At 41.5% G+C, this 21916-nt stretch overlaps 1 protein-coding gene across 2 annotated transcripts in view; it reads right to left on the bottom strand.

The window, feature by feature from the left end:
- The window catches only part of GABRA5 (gamma-aminobutyric acid type A receptor subunit alpha5), a 67446-nt gene that overhangs the window by 15949 nt on the left and 29581 nt on the right, over nucleotides 1-21916 (bottom strand). For both annotated transcript variants that reach the window (XM_037511452.1, XM_037511453.1), the window contains exon 7: nucleotides 12338-12420. In XM_037511452.1, coding sequence (XP_037367349.1) covers nucleotides 12338-12420 — 83 coding nt within the window. The remainder of the gene's footprint in view (nucleotides 1-12337; nucleotides 12421-21916) is intronic.

Genomic DNA, 21916 nt, shown 5'->3' with positions numbered 1-21916 from the left:
TTTCCTTTCATCGTGGAAGTTTGGTGTTCTTCTTGCTTCTTGTATATCAATTTTCAGCTCCTTCTTTGCATTTGGGAAGTTCTCTTCAATTATCTCCTGGAATATTTTCTCTGTTCCTACATCTCTCTCCTCTCCTTCTGGGATTCCTATAACTCTTATATTTCCTTTCCTCATGGAGTCAGATAGTTCCCGAAGTCTTTCTTCATTCTTTTTCCTTCGTACTTCTCTTTCTTTTTCTGTTTTGGTTCTTTTTATTTCTGTGTCTTCAAGAGAACTTATTCGTTCTTCCATTTCATCTATTCTGCTTTCCTTGCTTTTCCCGGAGTTCTTTAGTTCCTCCATTAATTCTTTGATCTCCTGCATTTCTTTTACTTCCCTCTTTAGGGACTCAATTTCCTTCTTCTGATCTATCACTTTTTTAATCATGGCAATTTTAAATTCTCTTTCTGGAAGGCTCAGAAGTTCTTCCAAGTTGCTGTCGTTGCAATCTGGGGAGTGGTTTTCTTTTTGTGGTGTGCTTCTTTCCTGAGGAGTTGTTAGGTTGCGTGTGGTTCTTCTACTCCCTACTGTCTGTTTTCTAATTTGTCGTATGCGTTGGGACACTGTGTTGCTCCGACTGACTGCCTTCTTGGGTGAACTTCTCCGCTCCCCTCTGGCTCTTCCAGGAGCCATCTCTGTCTTCTGGGGGAGCTTTCTGCTGGTTTTAGGCAGTTTTTACTGAAGAAATGTCCCTGTTCTCAAATGGCGAAGCGGGATGCAGTCCCTGCGCCTCCGGTTTCAGGCACACTCTTCTGCGCACCCGGTCTGCCCCGGACGTGGGTGCCTGCTCCCTCTGTGGGCTCAGACTGCTGGTCGGAAGGGGCCTGGCGTGGAATAACTTCCTGGCTGGCCACTGGGTCCTACAGAAGCCTTCTGCCCTTTTCAAGCAGTCTTAAGAAATTTCCTGTTCTATGGGGTGTTAGTGACTTTTTTTTTCCTGGTCGCTAGGTGGCGCCAGAGAGATCTGGGCATTTTTTAAAACCCATTGGATTCCTATTTTGTTATGTATTCTGATACACACACTTTTTGTTACATGTTTTGCTGATACCTTCAAATTTGTGCCAATTTCACTTGGCAATGGTGAAATGGTACATTTAAAACATAAGAGCAGGAATTAGGTGAAACAATGATGGGATTTGTGTTGACAAACATTAATTTTAATGTAGAAGAATTTATCTTCTTTTAATCTTTTTGTATCTTCTTGCAAAGGCCCTTCCTGCTCCCAGTTCCTGACACATTACATGTGCATTGTATAAGTTGGAACTTCCACATTAGAGCCTTAATCTCCCAGAGTTGACTTCTGCTTATACTTTTGCACTTAAGTAGCCAAGAGCAGCTTTTCCATGTGGTTGCCAGGGTTAAGCCCCTTCCCCTCACACACGCAGGGCCGCCTCTGCCTGGTGCTTCCCTCTCACACACACCTCCACTTTGCCAAGTTCTCAGTTCTACTTCCCATTTCTGTCCCCGTTTCAAACTCCCCCATCATAACTGCAGGCACTTTAGAAGACACTGGGAGCTGGAGGGGATAGGGCCCCCCTTTTTTTTTCTTCAGGAGGCCCTTGTGGTTCTTGGCTCTCTGCTTATCCAATTACATGTTAGAATCAGCTCATCGAGCCTCATTAAAAGCGCTCTGATGGATTTATATTGGAACTGAATTGGGCCTATAGAGTACAGGTTGGGGAGACATTCATCTTATGATATTGAATCTTTTTAATTATGGACATGCTGTGTCTCCCTGTGGGTTTAGGCTGCCATAGTGTAAGCGCCTGACAACAAGCTATTTTAATATTTCTACGCAACTAGGTAAGAATAAGTTCCTCTTTAGAAAGCCCTCAGTGACCCCGATAACTGAGGGCTTGAGTGACCCTGCTTTTCCTTCCTGAGCCCTAATTCCTGCTCTTATGTTTTAAATGTACCAATAAAGAGTGAACCATGGAACTGCAGACACTCCACCACCCCTCTGGTGGTTGTGGCCGAGGCGTGTCTTATAGTCGCAGTAAGAACCACCGGGCCCGTGGGGCTACAGTGGAGGTTCAGAGCTGTGTATGGGACTGGAGCCAGCACTACTAGCTCACATGTTCCTCGCCGCTGCCACCACTCCCCGCAGGCTGAGGCCTGGCCTCAGCGAGCTCCTATGCCGTGGAATCTTTCCATGCAGCTGGGTCACTTCCTACAGGATTCTCAGCATCTTTTACCAGGTGCTCCCTGCAGGCCTGAGCTACTCCAGCTGGTCATAGCGTGCCTGGGGCCAGCAAGGCCATGTGAGTGTCACCCTATTGGAAGGCTGCTTGGCAAGGGTGGGTCAGACCCAAGATAATTAGAAACACAGTTCTAGCCCCTATCTGCATGATGCAAAATACCGGTAAGCGGGCCCCATGACAGTAAATAGGAGCTACAAGGACATCACGTTTAACTGATAGTGCAGGTAGACACTAGGTGGTATTCTCATCAGATTTTTAAAAAATTAACATGACCTTCCATGTTCAAGGTTTAAGTAACATAGAAGTATGGTTTGCATCTTGACACAAAAGAGCCGTCAGCAGGGATGTCTCTTCTCCACCGGGGTGAGGTGGTATGTGCGGCTCAGGGTGTGAAGGTGTGGGGCTGGCAGTACCCTCCACCTGGCCAGCTGCTTTCTAGGCGTGTGGTCACTCTCAGGTCCTCGGAGTTCACACAGGTGACAGGGAGACATCTATCTTTTTCCTAATATGTAAATACTAGAGGACCCTGACTATTGAAGCTCTTGAGCAGACCAGCCCTTCTGGATTCTGCCAGGGCCAGAGTGGGGGCAGACCCTGGATAGTGTGAGACAGGGACTCTGGCTTCCTGCTGTCCCCAGATAGCTGTGGGGCTTCTGTCCCTGCTCTCTGCACACCTGTCCTGCATCTTTCCCAGCTTACCTGCCTGGTGCTGGGGAGAGCTGCTGTGCTGGGATGTCTCCCCTATAGGAGAGCTGAGGACATCCCCAAACACTCCCACTCCTTTTCCCGTCCACAGGGAGCTGTGATACTGACAGGTAGGCAAGGCCCCTGGGCCCTTGAGATGTGTGAGTAGGTTTTAGAAACGTGAACCCTGAATCTAAAACAGGTGCTCAAAACTGGGGGTGCAGTGACCATGGCCAGTTCTGGAGTTAGGAAGGCTCAGGCACACAGACATGTGTCTAAGGAGAGCGTAGAGCCCAGGAGACTGTCGCTCCTGGAGCTGTCTGCTTGTCGCTGCACCTGCTCAAGTAAGAAGGGAAAGGGGCAATGAGCAGGTGAGACGCAGATGACAGTGGACAACAGCCACAGAGGCCTTCTGGAGAGTGACAGAGGTCAAGGTGCACAGGCCTCCTGCAGTGTGAGCCTATGAGGATGCAGATGGGAGTGATGGAAGCACAGGGGCAGGGACTGGGGCTGGAACAAAGCCTGGAGGCACTGACTTCCAGCCTGTCTGCCTCCTGGCCTCGGGGCCACTTTCCACGGAGGGTATGGGGGTGTCACAGTTTCAGGTTGTGATTCCTGGGCTCTGAGTTTGAGAGGCACATTAGCCAAGGCTCACTGCTGCTGAGGAGGAGGCTGGTTCTGTCGCCTACACCTGCTCGACATGAGTTTTCTAAGCCTCCTTCTCCATTATGAGGGTGGGGAGGGGCAGATAATGATCTTGCCTTGCTTTAAGGACCAATATAATAATCTCAACAAGATAAAAGTTACTTGGAACCACAATGTGATGCATAAATGTCTACTTACAATGCGTAATAATTCATGTGATCTTGTTTTTTATACTGCCCTATGAAGACTGGTAACCTTAGCAACAACATCAAGAGGTAGTGTGGAATGTGGTGTATCAGTTCAATATCCTGAGTTCCTCCTTCCTCATCAGATTAAGGATGGGAATAAATGACCCCTCATGTCAGTTTCAGCACAGGCACTTAGTGACATTCGATCCCTCCTCGGCTGGGGATGGCAGTAAAGGAGGCCATCTATTTTGCCATGCCATCATCTGTCATGATTTAGAGCTCCAGAAAATGTCTGTTGTTCTCCCATACATCAGCAGAGCCAGGCGAGAAGGCCTGAACCATCTTGACTCATCATAGACTTGGGAATTCATCACCACTGTCTGCACCACTCCTTTCCCTAGGCTGACCCTTTCTGTCTGTCCTCTCCTAGCACTGCAGGTTTGGAACAGGAGGAGGTGATGGCATTCTCACCCCTATTTACAAGGCTTCTCAAAAGCAACAGGAATTTTAACAGTAGCTATAAGAGAAATACGGCAGTGTGACTTTAACATGCAATGCTGGAAAGAATTTCAGTAACTTCTTCGTACTCTAAGTCTCCATTTCCCCAACTTTAAATGGAGGAAGGAACACCCATCTCCCAGGGGAACTATAGAGCAGAGTGTGCTCATCAATTTCATCAATTCATCGTTTCACATATATCTGATATACAGTGGGTGCTTAAATAATAGTAGCTATAATAGTCCTATGTTGAGAAGGATTTGTGCTTGATGTCAAAGTCAGTCTTAGGAAAAGATTTTCCTATTTGAATTCACCTTCTAATCATGGGTCAAAAACAAAGTCAGGGCCTCCCTGGTGGCAAGAGGGGTTAAGCACAGCATTGTGAAGCTGTCTGCAGCCTCTGTAGCATGAGTTCGATTCCCGGCTGGCCAGTGAGCTACACACATGGTGCAGTGGACCTCTCCTATCTTGCTCGCTTCTCCCCTCAGCAGTATATTTCAGTAGATCCACCTGTTCTGCTCCCCACTCTGTCTCTGGTGAATCCTCTCACATCCCACACTTCTGGCCTATACCCCAATTCTTGTATGCATAAATAAATAAATCTTAAAAAAGAAAAAGCAAAGCCAGTGAGTGAGGACCCATCCAACAATTGCCCCACAACCATCATCTGCTCTGCCTAGTACTGTGTAAAAAACTATGAATATTTTGACTGAAGTAATATTACATTATAACATTATATTAGCTTGGGGTGTTTACATTGAGAATCAACATGTGTATACACTATGTGAGGTAACTGCTAAGAGTCCAAATCTCTCCTTCCCCATACCGTTACCCCGTTTCCAGGTTTACCCACTTCTCTTCCCCCTTCCCTTCTGGTAACCAGTAATTTGTTTTATAGTCCAAAAGTTTATTTTTGTTTCATTTAGTTTATTAGTTTATCTGTTTATTCATTTTCTCTATATACCACATAGGAGTGAAATGATATGGCGCCTGTCATTTGCTATCTGTCTTATTTCACTATGCATAATTCCTTCCAGGTCCATCCATGCTGTTTTCAAATGGCAGGATTTCATTTTTTTATTTTTAAGAGCTGAACTGTATTTCATTGTGCACATATACCACATCTTCTTTATTCGTTTTTAAACAGGTGGGCACCTAGGTTGTTTCTACTTCTTGGCTACTGTAAGCAGTACTGTAATAAACACAAAGAGGCATAAATCCCATCGAATTAATGTTTTTGTATTTGGGGGGTAAACAGTGAGAAAGTAGGATAACTGAATCATATAGAATGTTTGTTTTTAATTTTTTGAGGAGTCGTTACACTCTTTTCCATAATGGCTGCACCAATTTGCATTCCCACTAACAGTGTATAAAGATTCCCTTCTCACCAGCTCCTTTCCAGTACTTGATGTTTCTTGTCTTTTGAAGAGTAACCGTTCCTACAGGTGTGTGGTGTCTCTCGCTGCTGTTTTGATTTGTGGTTCTCTAATAATAAGAGGTGATGAACACCTCTCATGGGCCTACTACTTTTAAATATACTTTAAAGCCCTTCCTATTTGGGTTGTCATGTCACCCTGTATCTCTTTTTTTTTTTTAAGATTTATTTATTTATGCATATAAGAGCCCAAGGCCAGAGGTGCAGGAGGTAAGATGGTTCACCAGAGACAGAGTGGGGAGCAGAACAGGCGGATCTACTGAAAAACACTGCTGAGGGGAGCAGCGAGCCGAGCCAGACAGGACAGGTCTGCTGCGCCATGTGGGTCACCTCCATGACCAGGGATCAATCTCATGCTGCAGTGGCTGCCAATAGCTTCATAGTGCTGACGCTTAACCCTTTGTGCCATCAGGGAGGCCCTCATCCTGTCACTTAGAAGTGTTCAGCTCCTCCACTGCTCCCCTGGAGGGTATGCTGCACCCTTACTCCCACTCTGCCTTCTTTTATTTAAATCCATCCAAGCTGTGTTCAAAATGTGATCTCCATGATAAGGTTCCCCAGTTGTGAATTCCAAATGACTTTCAGCTGTGCAAAGGTAGTTAACCTATTACTTAAGGTTTCTATCATGGGCAACTTGGAAGCAGAGTATATTCATGTTTCAGTGTTGCTCCCTGCACTTAGCAGAGTCAAACACATGCAAAGTATCTGCTGCATAGTAATCAAGGTTAACTAATGTGTCTAAACTCAGACACAACACAGACACAACTTCACCATTCCCAAAACCTCACAGCCTGCAACATAAGCACAACTAAGATATGCACACTGGGCACTCTGTAACCCCGAAACCTGAGTTCTAGATCACCCACATTCATCTACATTCAAGCTAAGTCACTGATGAAACCATAGTCATAATCCCAATGACTGAATACACTAACTGCTCACTACAATGTGATTTTCTATCAATTTCCTGACACTCAAGTGGTGTCCCTGTCTATTTTGTATATGTTTTCATGAATCCAAAGAATGTCTCATCACTTAATCTAATATTGAATCCATGAGTCAACAAATAAAATGAACAAAAATATTGAGTTATTTTCCTCTTATTTGCCTTGATTTCTTTAACTTTCTTCCATATGTAAGCCATGACATTATTTTAAGAGAATTTCCCTGCAGACTGTGAAACATTCCTCTGTAAGTTAGGGCTAATTTCAACATTTGTTTGAATTCTTGAGAGTACAGATAGCAATAACAGAAATGTCTGTTAATTCAGCTCTGCATTAGAGAAGCCAGAGCATGTGGCTCATTAGAATAATGATACCTATTTGCATTCCTTTGTCTCCTAATAGCAGAGAACTGTTGGATTGGGTAATTTGAAACTCATTATACTATCACATTTAGCCTCTGCATGCTCAGATGCCAATGGTATAAGTGAATTAGTTGGGCAAGCAGCTATTTTTAGTAAAAGATGAAAGATAAGAAAAAAGCAATTAATTAAATAACATTTCTTAAAATTATTGTGTCATGCATTGAAACCATCTGAGTTGAGAAATAGTGAAGTTTGTGAGTGTTTTTAGCTCTTGGTCAATTGTATACAAACAGAATATGTAAATAAAATCCTTCTAATTACTTTCCATATATAGCAATGACATTGACAGCAAATAAAATGATACAATCAACAGCTAGATCAAGTCAATCTTCTAAGTTTCAAGCAGATAAAAAGAAATTTGGCACCAGAGTTTAAAATCTCTACCAAGTTTAAGAAATATGTATATTGATTTTGGGTTCCCTATTGAGTTAAAAATATATGTATACGTGCACTAATTGATTTTATTTTGTTTAGTTGAATGTAAAGGTGAAGGGATTAGCTTGAAATGTGATAAATGATTCAACTGTAATTGGTTGGTTGTTGACTATGAGATAATTTAGTAAAGAAGTATTAGAAAGTCACAGTTATTCCTTTAGTTACTCCTTTACCAAAAATTGTTTTTTTGTGCTGCCTGCTTTACACATCACTGTCATTAAATCTGAATATCACATTGACTTGAACTTGTTTAACAAATGATAAAAAAAAAAAAGCAGGAATGTAGGAGACCCAAATAAGGGATCAGGAAAAAAAAGCTAATAATAAAATAAAAGTCAAAATCAACAGGCAACTATAAACCAGAGACATACTACAAGAGGGAAAGAAGTAGGATCAAAACAAGAGTGGTAGGAATTTTATGGGGACTATAACCAAGATGAAAATGCATACATTGTACAAAAATGAAAAATGATATATAAAATAAAATAAAATTATCATGAATAAAGTTCACTAGGAAAAAACAAAACAACCCCCCCCCCAAAAAAACAGCAATCTTTGACTTGAGCTGTTTCGTTTTTGCTCAAATCAAGAACATAGTTGTCATATACAAAGAGTGGCATACTTTTGGCTAATTTTCCTCTTGGTAGATATGAGCAATTCAAATCCCTTCAGACATATGAATCAGTGACTCCCAAATCAGATCTCTGGGGAACATTTGAAGGTTTTGGCCCAAGTACTGACATGGACAGTCAATCCATGGCAGCAAGTTACAAATCCTGGTAAGACTCCCTTCCATTATATTGCTTCCCCAATACATGTATATTTTATCTCTCTGTGGTGTTTTAAGATCATAGTTTTAAAAAAATGAATTATTTCCACCTAAATTTTGGCTTATCACACATCTTTATCATTCCCAATTCCAATAATCCCTTTGGAATGAAAGAATCAAAATAAAAAGAAGACCTTGGAGTCAAAAGGAGTCCCACTTCTGATAATGACAGAGTGGCTACTATTAGGTAACAACTATTAGTTCTAGAGGTCATAAAAAAATAACTCCAGGAGGCACTGGAGAATGAACAGAACAAGTACAAGAAGGGAGGGTAGTGGGGGATTTGGCACTTGGGAGAAGGGAATGGTTTTTCGATTTAAAGCTCTTGAGTCAGAATGGTGAAGTGACCGGCGCTCAGACAAAGTAGCTCAGTCTTGCTGGCTTGAAGAACTGGAAGAAAGCATGCGGAGTTATCAGATCAGCTTGCTAGAAAGTAAGGTGTAAAATCATAGAAAGGAGAGTCGCAGAGAAAGAAGCCCACATGTGATGTGATAGCTCTCCCAGATATCTAACTCAATCCTGGATAATCCTATCAGCCAACTAAAGATAAAGAACTGACATGTCAGCTTGTGTCCATCTCGAGTCTGAACTCAATCAAATTGACTGGCTAAGAAAGAAATGCTAACACTTGAAATTTAACAAAAGCTGGAGTCACTGTAATATGAAACTGAAATGTCCAGGAAACACTTTAAAATTATTAAATGTAAAAAAAAAAAAAAGGAAATGATCCATATTCAAAGAGAAAATGTGATCAATATGGAATGGCTCAAAGAGGATTCAGATGCTGGATTAAGTATGTAAGGATATTAAAGTAGATATTATAGTTATGTATAAAGGCATTAAGAAAAAATGTAAAGGAAACATGAAAGAAAAAATTGTGGCAATGAAATAATGAGCAAATCTTACCAGAGACATTAAAATTATTCAAATAAAGCAATACAAAATCTAGAACCAACACATAGTAAACACAAAGTTCACTGTATGGATTTAACAGCAGATTGGACATGATGAAAGAGTCAGTGAACTTGAAGACAGAGCAATAGAAATCATCTGATATAAAGAGTACAAAAGGAAAACAAGGGCCTCCCTGGTGGCGCAGCTGTTGAGCACTGGGTTGCGAAGCTGCCCGCAGCCTCTGCAGCACCGATTTGATACCCGGCCACCAGGCAAAGGTCCCACATGGCGCACAGACCTCTCCTGCCGCCCACTGCTCCCCTTAGCAGTGTACTTCGTCACTCTGCCTGTTCTACTCATCGCTCTGGCTCTGGTGAATTCTCTCACCCTCCCACATCTCTGACTGTACCCAGTGCTTGTATAAATAAATAAATAAATAAATCTTTATGTACCACATCTTCTTGATCCAGTCATCTATTTTTGGGCATTTGGGCTGTTTCCAAAGCTTAGCTATTGTAAACAGTGCTGCTATAAACATAGGGGTGCAGGTGCTCTTTAGAATTGATGTTTCTGTGTCCTTTGGGTAAATACTTAGGAGTGGAAGCTCTATGTTTAGTAGGTCCAGAAATCTCCACACAGCTCTCCATAGTGGTTGGACCAGTTTGCACTCCCACCAACAGTGCAGGAGAATTCCTTTTTCTCCACATCCTTGCCAACATTTGTTGTTGCTAGTTTTTTTAATATGTGCCATTCTCACTGGTGTGAGATGGTATCTCATGGTAGTTTTGATTTGCATTTCCCTGATGACAAGTGATGTTGAACATTTTTTCATATGCCTGTTTGCCATTTGCATTTCCTCTTCAGAGAAGTTTCTTTTTAGCTCTTCTGCCCATTTTTTGACATATACACCATGGAATATTACTCAAAATTCAAAAAAGATAAACACATGCAATTTGCAGCAACATGGATGGCGCTGGAAGGGATCATGCTCAGCGAAATAAGCCAGAAAGAAAAAGAAAAATACCAGATGGTCTCACTCATAGCAGGAATCTAAAAAACTTAAATAAGGGACCAAGAAAATGAATAACTATAACAAAGTGAAAATCAAAATCAACAAAAAACTATGAACCAGAGATACTCTATGGGGAGTGGGGGGCGGGGAGGGGAGGGATTGGGGTCAAAATAAGGGGGTTGCGATTGTATGGGGAATATAAAAATAAAATTTATTTAAAAAAATAAAAAAAACATAAATCTTTAAAAAAAAAAGACAGACAAAAAGGAAACAAATTCTTGGGTATAAATCAAACAAAATATGCACAGGTATTCTATAAGAAGCACTATGAAATGCTGATAATCAAAATCAAATATCTAAATGGAGAGACATTGTCTTTATGGATTGGAAATTTCATCATTATAAAGATGTAAGATGATTTTCAAAGTTTTACATAAGTTTTACTTCCTATGAAAACATTTCTATTTATATTTTTCATAGTAGTAGATATGTAAGTGATTATTTTTAAACTTATCTGGAAAGCAAATAAACTAGATATGCTGAAATAATTCTAAAAAAGAAAAATAAATCAGGAGGAAACAGTCCCCCACCTCCCAATGTTAATAGTCATACCTACAATATGCAAGAGTGAGAGGTACTGATGGGGAGAGATAAGCCATTCAATTAAATAAATGTGAGTTATTCCTTGTTCATGAACAAGGAGACTCAACGTTTTCAAGTGCTAGTTCTTCCTAAATTGATCTATAGTTCTAATGCAGTTCCAATCAAAATTCCACAGTTATCTTGGGGATATTAACAATCGAATGATCAATTTTATAAGGGCAGGCAAAAGAGCCAGAATATCCAGTAAAATGTTGAAGGCTAAGAACAATGTCAGAGAAAACATTTCAAGTCTTTCTATAATGCTACAGCACTCAAGAGAGTATGGGATTGGCAAAAACAATAAACAAACAGATCTATGAACAGTAAAGGGAGCCTCATAGCAACCCTCACAAATAGAGTCAACTGATCTTTGACAATGGAGCAAAGGCAAAATGATGAAGTGAAAGATTGTCTTTTCAACAAGATGCTGGAACAGATGGAAAATATGCAATGACAACAACAACAAAGGGGACTCTAGATATAGACCTTATATCCTTCACAAAAGTTAGGTCTTAATGAATCAGACGCCTAAATGTAAAATGCAGAACACCAAAACCCACAGAAGACAACAAAGGAAAAATCTAGATGACCTCAGGTTTGGTTATGCTTTTAAGCTATAACACCAGAGACATAATCTATGAAAGAAAAAAAAATCACAACCGTTTTACCAATGAGGAAAAATGTTTAGAGAGGCTGATGACTTGCCCGCAGTTACTTAGTCGAAGCACAGGGTAGCCAGGATTCACACCCAAGTAGTCTGTTGGTTAGGCTCAAAGAAAGCATGCTTCTACTTTCAGAACTGTAAACTTAGCACATGGAGAGCCAGAAAAAAGAATGAAGCAGCTGATGGTTCTAACCTCTGCTTCCCAATATCACTAAAGTGGGAGTGACAGAGCTGGTGTTCCTTTGGGGCCAGTCTCATCACCCTCTCTCTGAAGAGGCTGGAATCCTCGATTTTCTACTAGAATCTGAGTAGTGTGCGCCTAATGTACACCAACACTTTATTCATTCAAGCAACACATATTTCCTTATACACTGGGTATACTGGGTGAGCACTGACTGTGAACATGACAGACAATACAGTTACTCTTATGGAATATTCTAGAATAAGTGAGTCAACATAGCAATGCCTACAATAAAAATGTTACTGGATGGGTAACATGAACTTGTTACCCAGGATCCTGGAGGTGGTGACCTGTAACCTGGGAATTAGAAACAAGAAACAATTGCCAGGTGATGGTCTGGGGGAAGCACTTACCCAGGAACATACTCTAGATGGTAAGTGTCTCCACTCACGTTCTCTCAGAGACAGTCTGTGAAGACAGAGGTAGGTGTGCCCACTGTGCACTAGTCTCAAGACGACTGAGACCATATTGTGCTCATTCCTAGACAGAACCTAATTTTTCTGAATGAATACAGAAATTAGCCCAAAAGTATATCCATGGTTCTTACTTGTGAAAAAAACTTACAGCTGCCAAATTTCAGAGGGCAAGCGTGGGCATCCATCGGGAAGTCCTCAAGTTGCATTGGGCATTCGGCAGAGATAGTCAAGCTGAAAAATAAGAGATGAAGACCTTTAAATGACTCACTAACCTTATTTATTGAGCAACCACTATGTTTCAGGATGCTGAGTCTGAACTCATTATTTTAATCAATACCTTTTATGATACTGATTTATAATCCATGTCTAATCTGTCCCCACCAAATTACATAGCTTTGTTTTGAAGGTTAGTATCAGTGAGAAATACGACTTAAATCAAATCTACTCAGAAGTTCTGTGGTTTGATGTGTGTGTCTATACATATATTAATACTTGCAAGGCGATTTCAGATGACTTTCAAATTATTTATTTTTTGTCTTCCATCCCGTATCCAGAATAATCCAAAAAACTTTTCATGACAAGGCAGCAAATGTATTTTCTAAAATAGTTTATGAGCTCAAAAAATGTAAATGTGGAATAAATGCACAGCTCAAAGTTGGACCAGAATCTGGTTACCATTATTTTGTATTAGACTGACATCTGTCATGAAACTGTAGAGTAACTGGAATTGCGTTCATAGCAATCTTCTCGTATAACCCAATTATTATTTTTCATCCAAGCCAGGTCTTACAAATAATGCCACCGCTTCCCAATACCGCCATCACTGATGATTGCAGAGGTGATGCTCACGGTAGCTGCCTTGTCTGTGCCAGGCTCTGTTAGGTGCTTTACATGCATGAACACACCTAATCACAGTGTGAAGAGATCTTCACTGTCACCATACAGTTTACATGAAGGGATCAGCCCAAGAGCACACATCTATGATTTGAGCCCAGTCTGCACTGCCCCTCCAGCGGCAGAAGTCCCATCATATGCTCCTGCGGCCACAGCTCTGCCTGCAAGAACAGGGTGCACTTCCAGAGTTGCCACACTGTGCTTTTATTTCTCTACAGACCTTACTAATTAGGTAGTAGGCCTCAATTTCATTAATGAGTTGATCTTCAGCTTTTTTAGTCTTTTATTCTATTATTGAAAATTGAACTGAAATCACAGAGAGCGAAAGCAAATGCAAACCATTCACCTTTAAATGGATGCTGTAATTCTATTTTTATTCAGGCAAGTAATTATATAAGCACTATTGTCCCTTTCTTGTTCTTTTAAGTCTGGATCTTGCCTAAATGTTGGATGAGAATCAAAGGGACAGGGTAGAGAGGTAAGTAAATCAGGCAAAAGGGGCCTAGTGTGACTTAATGTAGTCTATATGGACACTGATTTATAATGATGCACACCTGAAACTTAGGTAATGTTATAGTGCATTGTTACTTGAGAACACTCCAAATCTCATGTTCATCCAGGAACGGGACACTTATAATGATATGCTACATCTGTTCATTGAAGAAGCTCAGTAAATACAGAGACATTATAAATACAATTTCCTTATAACTTCACCTGGTACATTTAGTCCAGATTATTTTTTACATGAACATTTATTTTTGTTCTAGATATATGAAATTCATTAGGTAGGGATAATCTCCCCATGACTAAAATCTGTACATGATTTCTTGACAGATGAAATTTTCAATTTTAGCAAGCATACATGTATAATATGTGTATACATGTATATGCATGCACATATATATGTAGACAATATAAGTTGTTCTTAGTCTTATTTTATATGATAATCTGAAGTCAGCAACCTGAGATATAAAATTAATAAAAGGGGGAGTTGGTAGATGGTAGAGACAGGTGGGTAGAGCTTAGCTAGATCTAAATAGAAGTCTTTTTCAATGCAAAACAATTATAGTAAAAGCATCAAAAAGATAGCAATTTTATACTTACTATCTTGACAAATTAAAGACTCATGGATTGTCCCCCATTTTAAGAGTGCCTTAGAATTAAAATTCCAGACCCCAGAAAAGTGTACTTCATCTATGATAGTGTCTCTCCCTTAATGTATGAATGTATTATTCAGATAAATCCCCAAGTAGCAAAATGTTTCAGCCTCAGTAAGAGAATAAAATTAAATTTTTTGATCTCTTTAAGCATTTCAAAAATGGCCTATGCTTTTATAATACTCAAAAAATAGCTCTAGATAAAAGCCAGCCTTCAATTATGGGGCCCTTGATATGTAGAGTGGCTTGATGTACACCAGTCTCCTGCACACAGAACTGAGATCAAAGCGCTCGGTGGCATGGTGGACATTCACAGCTCAAAGGAGGCAGCCAGGTCACCTACTGGAGCCATCACTTTTCAGATATGTAAAATGAAGCCCAAAGGGCTAAGGAAAGTACCTATGGAAAAACTTCACTGAATTACTGGTAGTGCCAAGAATCTAGACCTTCTCCCAAAGGTCCAATTTCTGTTTTCTTACAAATTCTGCTGAGACATTCAGGCACTAAATTATTAGCACATAATGTAACATTTGACCAACATCTGAATTTTAAGGTCAGGAGGAAGGCATTTGAGGAGTTAAGATGCTTGCTGCAACTGGGATTTGTACCATCCCACTCAAGGACCTAGGATTCAAAACTCATTAGAAAGCTTGCTGTTTGACCAGGGCCAGCTCACAGTGGACAGTACTTTAAGAGGGCAAAAGCAAATTCTAGAGTAGCTTTGCCATTAACTCACTACACAAACTTTGCAATAGTGTCTAACCTCTCTGGTCCAGTACTTCCTGTTTGAAAAAGACAGTCTCAGTTACCTTCATTTTCTGAAAAAACTAATTGCTAGGCGTGACAAGAGGGTTAGTCTCCAAGCACAGACTATGGTTGGCAAAATGATAATCTCCTAAAGATGTTTAGGTCCTAGTCCTTTCTACTTATGAATATATCACCTACCATGGCAAAAATACTTGTCAGATGGGACTAAGTGAAGGTTTTGGGAGGAGATTATCCCAGATTGCCTGAGTGGGTCCAATGGTGTAGTTTCCTACACTGTAAGTCTTTTCAGATTTGAGCTTTCTTTTTTTCTTTTTCTTTTTTTGGTGTATTTTTTCAAATTTACTGCCAAGAAGATTCTGCTTTATTTTTTAAAATTAATTAATTAATTAATTTTTAAGATTTATTTTTATTTATTTATACAAGCACTGGGTACAGTCAGAAGCGTGGGAGGGTGAGAGAATTCACCAGAGCCAGAGCGGGGAGCAGAGCAGGCAGAAGGACCGAAGTACACTGCTGAGGGGAGCGGCAGGCAGCAGGAGAGGTCTGCGCGCCATGTGGGACCCTCCTCCGGTGGCTGGGGAGCAGCCGGGGATCGAACCGGTGCTGCAGAGGCTGCGGGCAGCTTCGCAACCCAGCGCTCAACCACTGCACCACCAGGGAGGCCCAGATTTGAGCTTTCTTCTTTCACAATGCAAACAGCAAATCAGTGCAGTAGAAGGGGGGAAGAAAAATGACTTTGCAAAGATGTCCATGTCAGAATCTCCAAATCCCCAAAAGTTTTGCAGATTTAACTAAGGTTCTTGAGATGGGGGAAATTAATCTGAACTATCCAGAACCCAGTACAAGCTGAACGATACTTATGGGAAAGAGGCAGGAGTGTCCACGCCAGAAAAGGAGAGATAATGACAGAAGCAGAAGTCAGAGTGATGGGTCCATGAGCCCAAGAAAGCAGGCAGTGTCTAGAAGCTGGGAGGAACAAGGACAGGATTCTCCTTAGAGAATCATAAGGAACAAGGCCCGTTTATGCTTGATTTTAGCCTCATGTGTGAACTTCTGACCTCTAGGACTGTAAGACGATAATTTGGTGGTGTTTTTACCAATCACTGTGTGATAATTTGCTGAACCAGCAATAGGAAAATAACACAAATTTTGATACCTGGAAATGGGGTGTTGCTGTAAGGAATATTTAAAATGTGTGGTGACTTTGGAATGGTAGTGGGAAGAAGCTGAAAGAATTTTGAGGTGCATAATATGGGGGAAGTCTAGACTACCTTGTAAGTCTAGAGTACCTTGAACAGACTGATAGTAGAAATATTGCTCTACTGATTCTGTGGCAAGGACTCAACAGGAAGGGAAGAGCATGGTAGAGAAAACCTATACTTACATGGTCATGTATATATGGTCCTGCTGGTGTGGGCTGAGGACATGCAGGACTCCTTATGGAGAATGGAGATCCTTCTTTTATCATGACAGAAAGTGGACCTGGATGATGTCTACAATTACATGGAAATTAGGACTTGTCCATGACTATGTGGGCTAAAGGTTGATCCTCAAAAGTATCAGGTCTTAACTCCTAGGACCTGTAAACACTGGACCTGTAACACCAGGAATGTCTTTTTTATTTATGCATACAAGAACTGGGGTGTAAGCCAGAGGTGTGGGGGTGAGAGGATTCACCAGAGGCAAAGTGGGGAATAGAACAGGCAGATCTACTGAAACACACTGCTGAGGGTAGCAGGGGGCAAGACAGGAGAGGTCTGCTGTGCCATGTGGGTTGCTCCCTGGTGGTGGGGAATCGAACTCATGCTGCAGTGTCTGGTGATAGCTTGATAGAGCTGTCTTTAACCAGTGCTCCCCAGAGAGACCCAACACCAGGAATGTCTTATAGATGCTGTAATGAGTTGAGACTTGGGGAGTTATTGGGGTGGGGCCAATATATTTCTTGTGTGTATCTACATACGTGTGTGTGTATATATATATACACACACACACATATAGTGTGTGTGTGTGTGTATACACACATACTTTTTTTTAAAGAATCACTGGACCTAAAAAATACAGACAACTCATGTCTCCTTCTAAGTCCCCTATGAGCCCTGCCTGATGCCTAAACACTGTCTTACTAGAGTTTTCTCCCTTGTACTTCTGACCTCAGAAAGAACTCCAAACTTGTTCATTAAATAAAAGAATGCATGAATGCATTTGTTTTCCCATAAACAACCACTAATATGACGAACCACATGTACTGTTTGTCAGTTAGGCATCACTGGTTGTTCTGGGAACCTAACTACAATTTATAATACTTTTTTGAGGAAAATGCATTCTAAAGCTCAGTCAACTATATACAAACTGACTTTTTGAATCTAAACATTGACAAGATGGGATATTGTGTGTAGAAACCCAAAGGTCTCTGCCAAGTTCAGTCAGCCCCCTACTCCCACAATATGTGAATACTGGTCCCTTTTGTAATAGCTGCAGCTACTGTAATTGCATTAGATTCAAACCAGGACTGCACACCAGCTACTTTCAAGACCCGGTCACTGTGATTGTGCTGGTTTGTCCAATTCGTAAGCAATCTTTACCTGAGCACTGGCACTGACCCTACTCAAATCCAAAGTAGGTATTTTGCTTGTGACAGAGAAGAGATGAGATACTAAGTTCAGTGAGGACTGCTGAAATGCAGGAATGGGGAGAAGATAATGGAGAGCTAGGGGATAACTGTAGAGTTCCAAACCTTAAAGGAAAAAAAAAAAAAAAAAACCTGTTTTTGAGATAATATAGCAATGTCTTCTCTTTAGCAAGGGCACCGAATTCTATAAATTTCAAATTTGCGTTATAGATTTCATAATTAATTCTAAGGCTAACTGATCATTTTTTACATATCAGACCAAGCATCAGAGCTGAGCACTGCACTATTTACTAGGATTCTCATTCCCCTTCAGGAATTCTTTTTTTTTTTTTAGATTTATTTATTTATGCATTCAAGAACTGGGGTGTAGGCCAGAAGTGTGGGGGTGAGAGGATTCACCAGAGACAGAGTGGGGAGCAGAACAGGCAGATTTACTGAAATATACTGGTGAGGGGAGCACCAAGTGAGGCAGGAGAGGTTTGCTTTGCTACAGGTGGGGCAACTCCCTGGCCAGGGATCGAACTCGCAATGCGGTGGCCATACCTTGCTAGTGCTGAGACTTAACTCCTTGTGCATCAGAGAGGCCCCCACATGTCAGGAATTCTTATGTTTGGAAAACAAGCATGAGTGTGACAATTGTGCAGTTAGCTTTGCTCTTTTCCTAAAGTGACATAAATTTTACTGATTTATTTTGATTAGCATAGTTGCTTCTTTTCTTAAAACTCGTGTTTCTGGGCCTTCCTGGTGGCACAAGGGATTAAGATGCAATCTATGAAGCTATCCGCAGTCACTGGAGCACAAGTTAGATCCCTGGCCAGGGAGCTGACCCACATGGAGCAGCAGACCTCTCCTGACTCACCTGCTGCTCCCCTCAGCAGTGTATTTCAGTGCATCTGCCTGTTCTGTTCCCCACTCTGACTCTGGTGAATCCTCTCACCCCCGCACCTCTGGCCTACACCCCAGTTCTTGTATGCAGAAGTAAATAAATCTTAAAAACACTCGTGTTTACCAGGTTAACATGCTAATGATTAAAGTAAGAGAGCAAATATTGTTTAATTTTTTATGAATACCCACATGCCTAACAATAAACCTTAATAGATCAAATGTAGGTAAATAAACACAAGCTTGAACAACAAAAACAAAACAAATGCTGCAAAAGCAGGACAATGCAAGTGTCCAAAGAAGTTTCTCAAATTAAATCAAAGCATTTCTTTAATTATAAAGCATAAGATAATCAACAGCAGCAAGCAGATAGAAAAGTAGTGTAATCAGTTACACAGACCCAGCTTCAACTCACAGGTCAATCTCCATGCACTTGTTGTGTTATTCAACATCCGCTGCCCGGACTGTGGCCTCTGCCACTGGGAACCAGGAAAAGGACTCAGTTCTGTGCTGAGAGTCAGAGATGAACGATCTAGTTTGAATGCATATTTCGCTTGCCTGAGATATCTTCATCTAGCAACCACGGAGAATGAGCATGCTCCATGTGCTGAAATGGATTCAGTTTTCTCTGACCCTCTCAAGAAACCCTGGTGTGCTTCCAGTGCTTCCAAGCACTCATTCCTTCAAATCACTACCATTATTGCTCTACTTTTGCAAGGCAGACATAGAAATCATTTTTGACACTTTGCTGACATCATTCCATTTCAATTCTTTCAGCAAGTCTGTCAGTTCTCCCTCCGAAATGACAATCTCTTCATTTTCGTGGCTTCTGCCTCAGGCAAGCTGCCCTCATCTCTTGCCTGGATATGGTAGGCATCCCTAATAGCTCCTCTATTCTGCTTGGAAGTCTTCCTCCTCCAGGCCTTCCCCCCCCCCCCAAAGGAGCAGATTCCAAGCTTAAGTTGGGACCGATGTCTCCAGTGCTTTAGGACACACTTTCCTTTCCACATCAGCCTTTCCTCTCTCCTTAAAAACACTGAACTTGAGGGCATCACTGGTGGCACAAGAGGTTAAGATGCAAACTGTGAAGCTGTCCGCAGCTAGTGCAGCACGATTTCGACCCCCAGCCAGGGAGCTGCCCACATGGCACAGCAGATCTCTCCTGACTTGCCTGCTGCTCCCCTCAGCAGTGTATTTCAGTCAGTCTGCTTGTTCTGTTCCCCACTCTGTCTTTGGTGAATCCTCTCACCCCCCTCACCTCTGGCCTTTACCCCAGCTCTGGTATGCATGAACAAATAAATCTTTAAAAAAAATGCTGAGCCTGGACACTCATGCTGCTCCCTTACCCCAGCCAATGCCACAGTTGTAAAGTGACTTAGAACAGTGTCTCCTGGCCCCACCCCAATATGAAGCTCCCCACCCCATTAGTCTCCATGTCTCTGTTTCTTCGCTGTCTTAATGTTAACAGAAAATGACATTTCCTAAGTTTGCATTAAATAGTGTGTGTGTATGTATGGACCTTATTAATATTGCCTGAAACATGGAGAAAACATTTAGATTCCTTTAGGAAAAAGTAAGTTCAATTACCAAATTGAAAATTAAGTTACCAATTTTTATAATTTTATTATTTTTTAAAGATTTATTTATTTATTCATACAAGCGCTGGGTACAGTCAGAAGCATGGGAGGGTGAGAGAATTCGCCAGAGCCAGAGCGGGGAGCAGAGCAGGCAGAAGGACCGAAGCACACTGCTGAGGGGAGCAGCGGGTGGCAGGAGAGGTCTGCACACCATGTGGGACCTCACCGGCGGCCGGGGATCGAACCGGTGCTACAGAGGCTGCGGGCAGCTTCACAGCCCAGCGCTCAACCGCTGCGCCACCAGGGGAGGCCCAATTTTTATAATTTTCTTGGTGAGTATCTATTAAAATATTTATAGGCTATTTGATTATTCATACTTTTCAAATGCTTTAAAAAATCACCCTAATTAAAAGATTGTGGGGCAATGATGTTATTGAGGTGGTGATGTAGGAGACTTGACATTTGTCCCCTTCAAAGGCAAATACATGAAGAGCAGCAGATCTGGGAGAGCATCAGAGTCCACTCAAGAAACCTCACCTACAAGAGTAACAAAAACCTGAGAATAACCACACGAAAGAAAAGGAAGGTAGCTTCATTTTGCCTTCATCATCTCCTCTCCCAATCAGGCACTGTTCAGCAGCAAAAAGGAACACCTACCTATAGAAAGTTCCCCTTGCCAGGAAAGGTGGCAGGGAAAAATTTTCCCAGCCTTTCAGAGCACTGTACAAAGGGCCTGCTTTGGTGCCCCCCATCCAGAATCCAGCAAAGCTGAGATGTACAGAGGGGATTAAGAGCAAGAAAGAGACAGAAGCTACTAGTATCAGCCACACAGCAGGAGCCACCATGTTTCCCAGTTACCTGCTCTGAGATGACCCCAGCAGATCTGTCACTAAAGACACCAAAGTTTAGCATGGCCACCTTGGACCTCTTACAAGGCCCCTGGAAGCTGGTCCTCTTTTGTTGTCTCACCTTCCTGTTATTGAGTTAAACTGGTCCTTATTTGTCTTGAAAACCACAAAACCCCAGCCAGCCAGTCAGCTGTCCCTCTAGCACCTACCCCCAGCCACCCATGATCAACCCCATAATATCAGGACACCAGCTGCTCTCAGCTGAGAGGGTGACTCAAGCATTGCTGTCCCTCTCCTATTGTGTGACCCACAATACACATTCCTGCTTCAACCTTTGGTTGGGTTTCTCTCTAAATTCCTTTCACTGTAACAATATAGCCAGACAAGACATCCAACAGATTCCTGCAGATTTTATTAATTTTGGCCCCCATGGGTGCATCAAACTAAAACAATTTTAACAGAATGTCTAACATCAAAGACAAAAAGAGACTTTTAGGAGTGAATAAAGAAAAGAACACTCCAAGAACCACCAGTAGATTTCTGAGCAGAGACCTTGCAGGCCAGGAAAGAATGGGACAATATATTCAAATTGCTAAAAGAAAGAAACTACTAGCCAAGACTACTATACCCAGCAAAGCTGTCCTTCAGAAATGAAGGTGAGATAAAAACTTTCCCTAATAGACACAAAAGTCCACACCTAATAGACCCCCACTACCTGTCTTATAAGAAATGCTGAAAGGAGTTCTTCAAGTTGACACAAAAGGATACTAATCAGCAACATGAAAACATTTGAAACATACAATACCTTGGTAAATGTTAAGCATACAGTCATATTCAGAACACTCTGAGCTCATAATGTGGTGGTGTGCTGACTCATATCTGAGAAGGAAGGACTAAAAAACAAAGTCTGAAAAGCAGACACAGCTACAATAATGTTAATAGATACACAACAGAAAAAGAGGTAAACTCTGA

This window comes from Talpa occidentalis, unplaced genomic scaffold (assembly GCF_014898055.3).
Source record: "Talpa occidentalis isolate TD23 unplaced genomic scaffold, MPIMG_talOcc4v2.1 talOcc4.14, whole genome shotgun sequence".
Classification (NCBI taxonomy): domain Eukaryota; kingdom Metazoa; phylum Chordata; class Mammalia; order Eulipotyphla; family Talpidae; genus Talpa; species Talpa occidentalis.
This window is presented reverse-complemented; position numbering and strand designations above follow the sequence as displayed.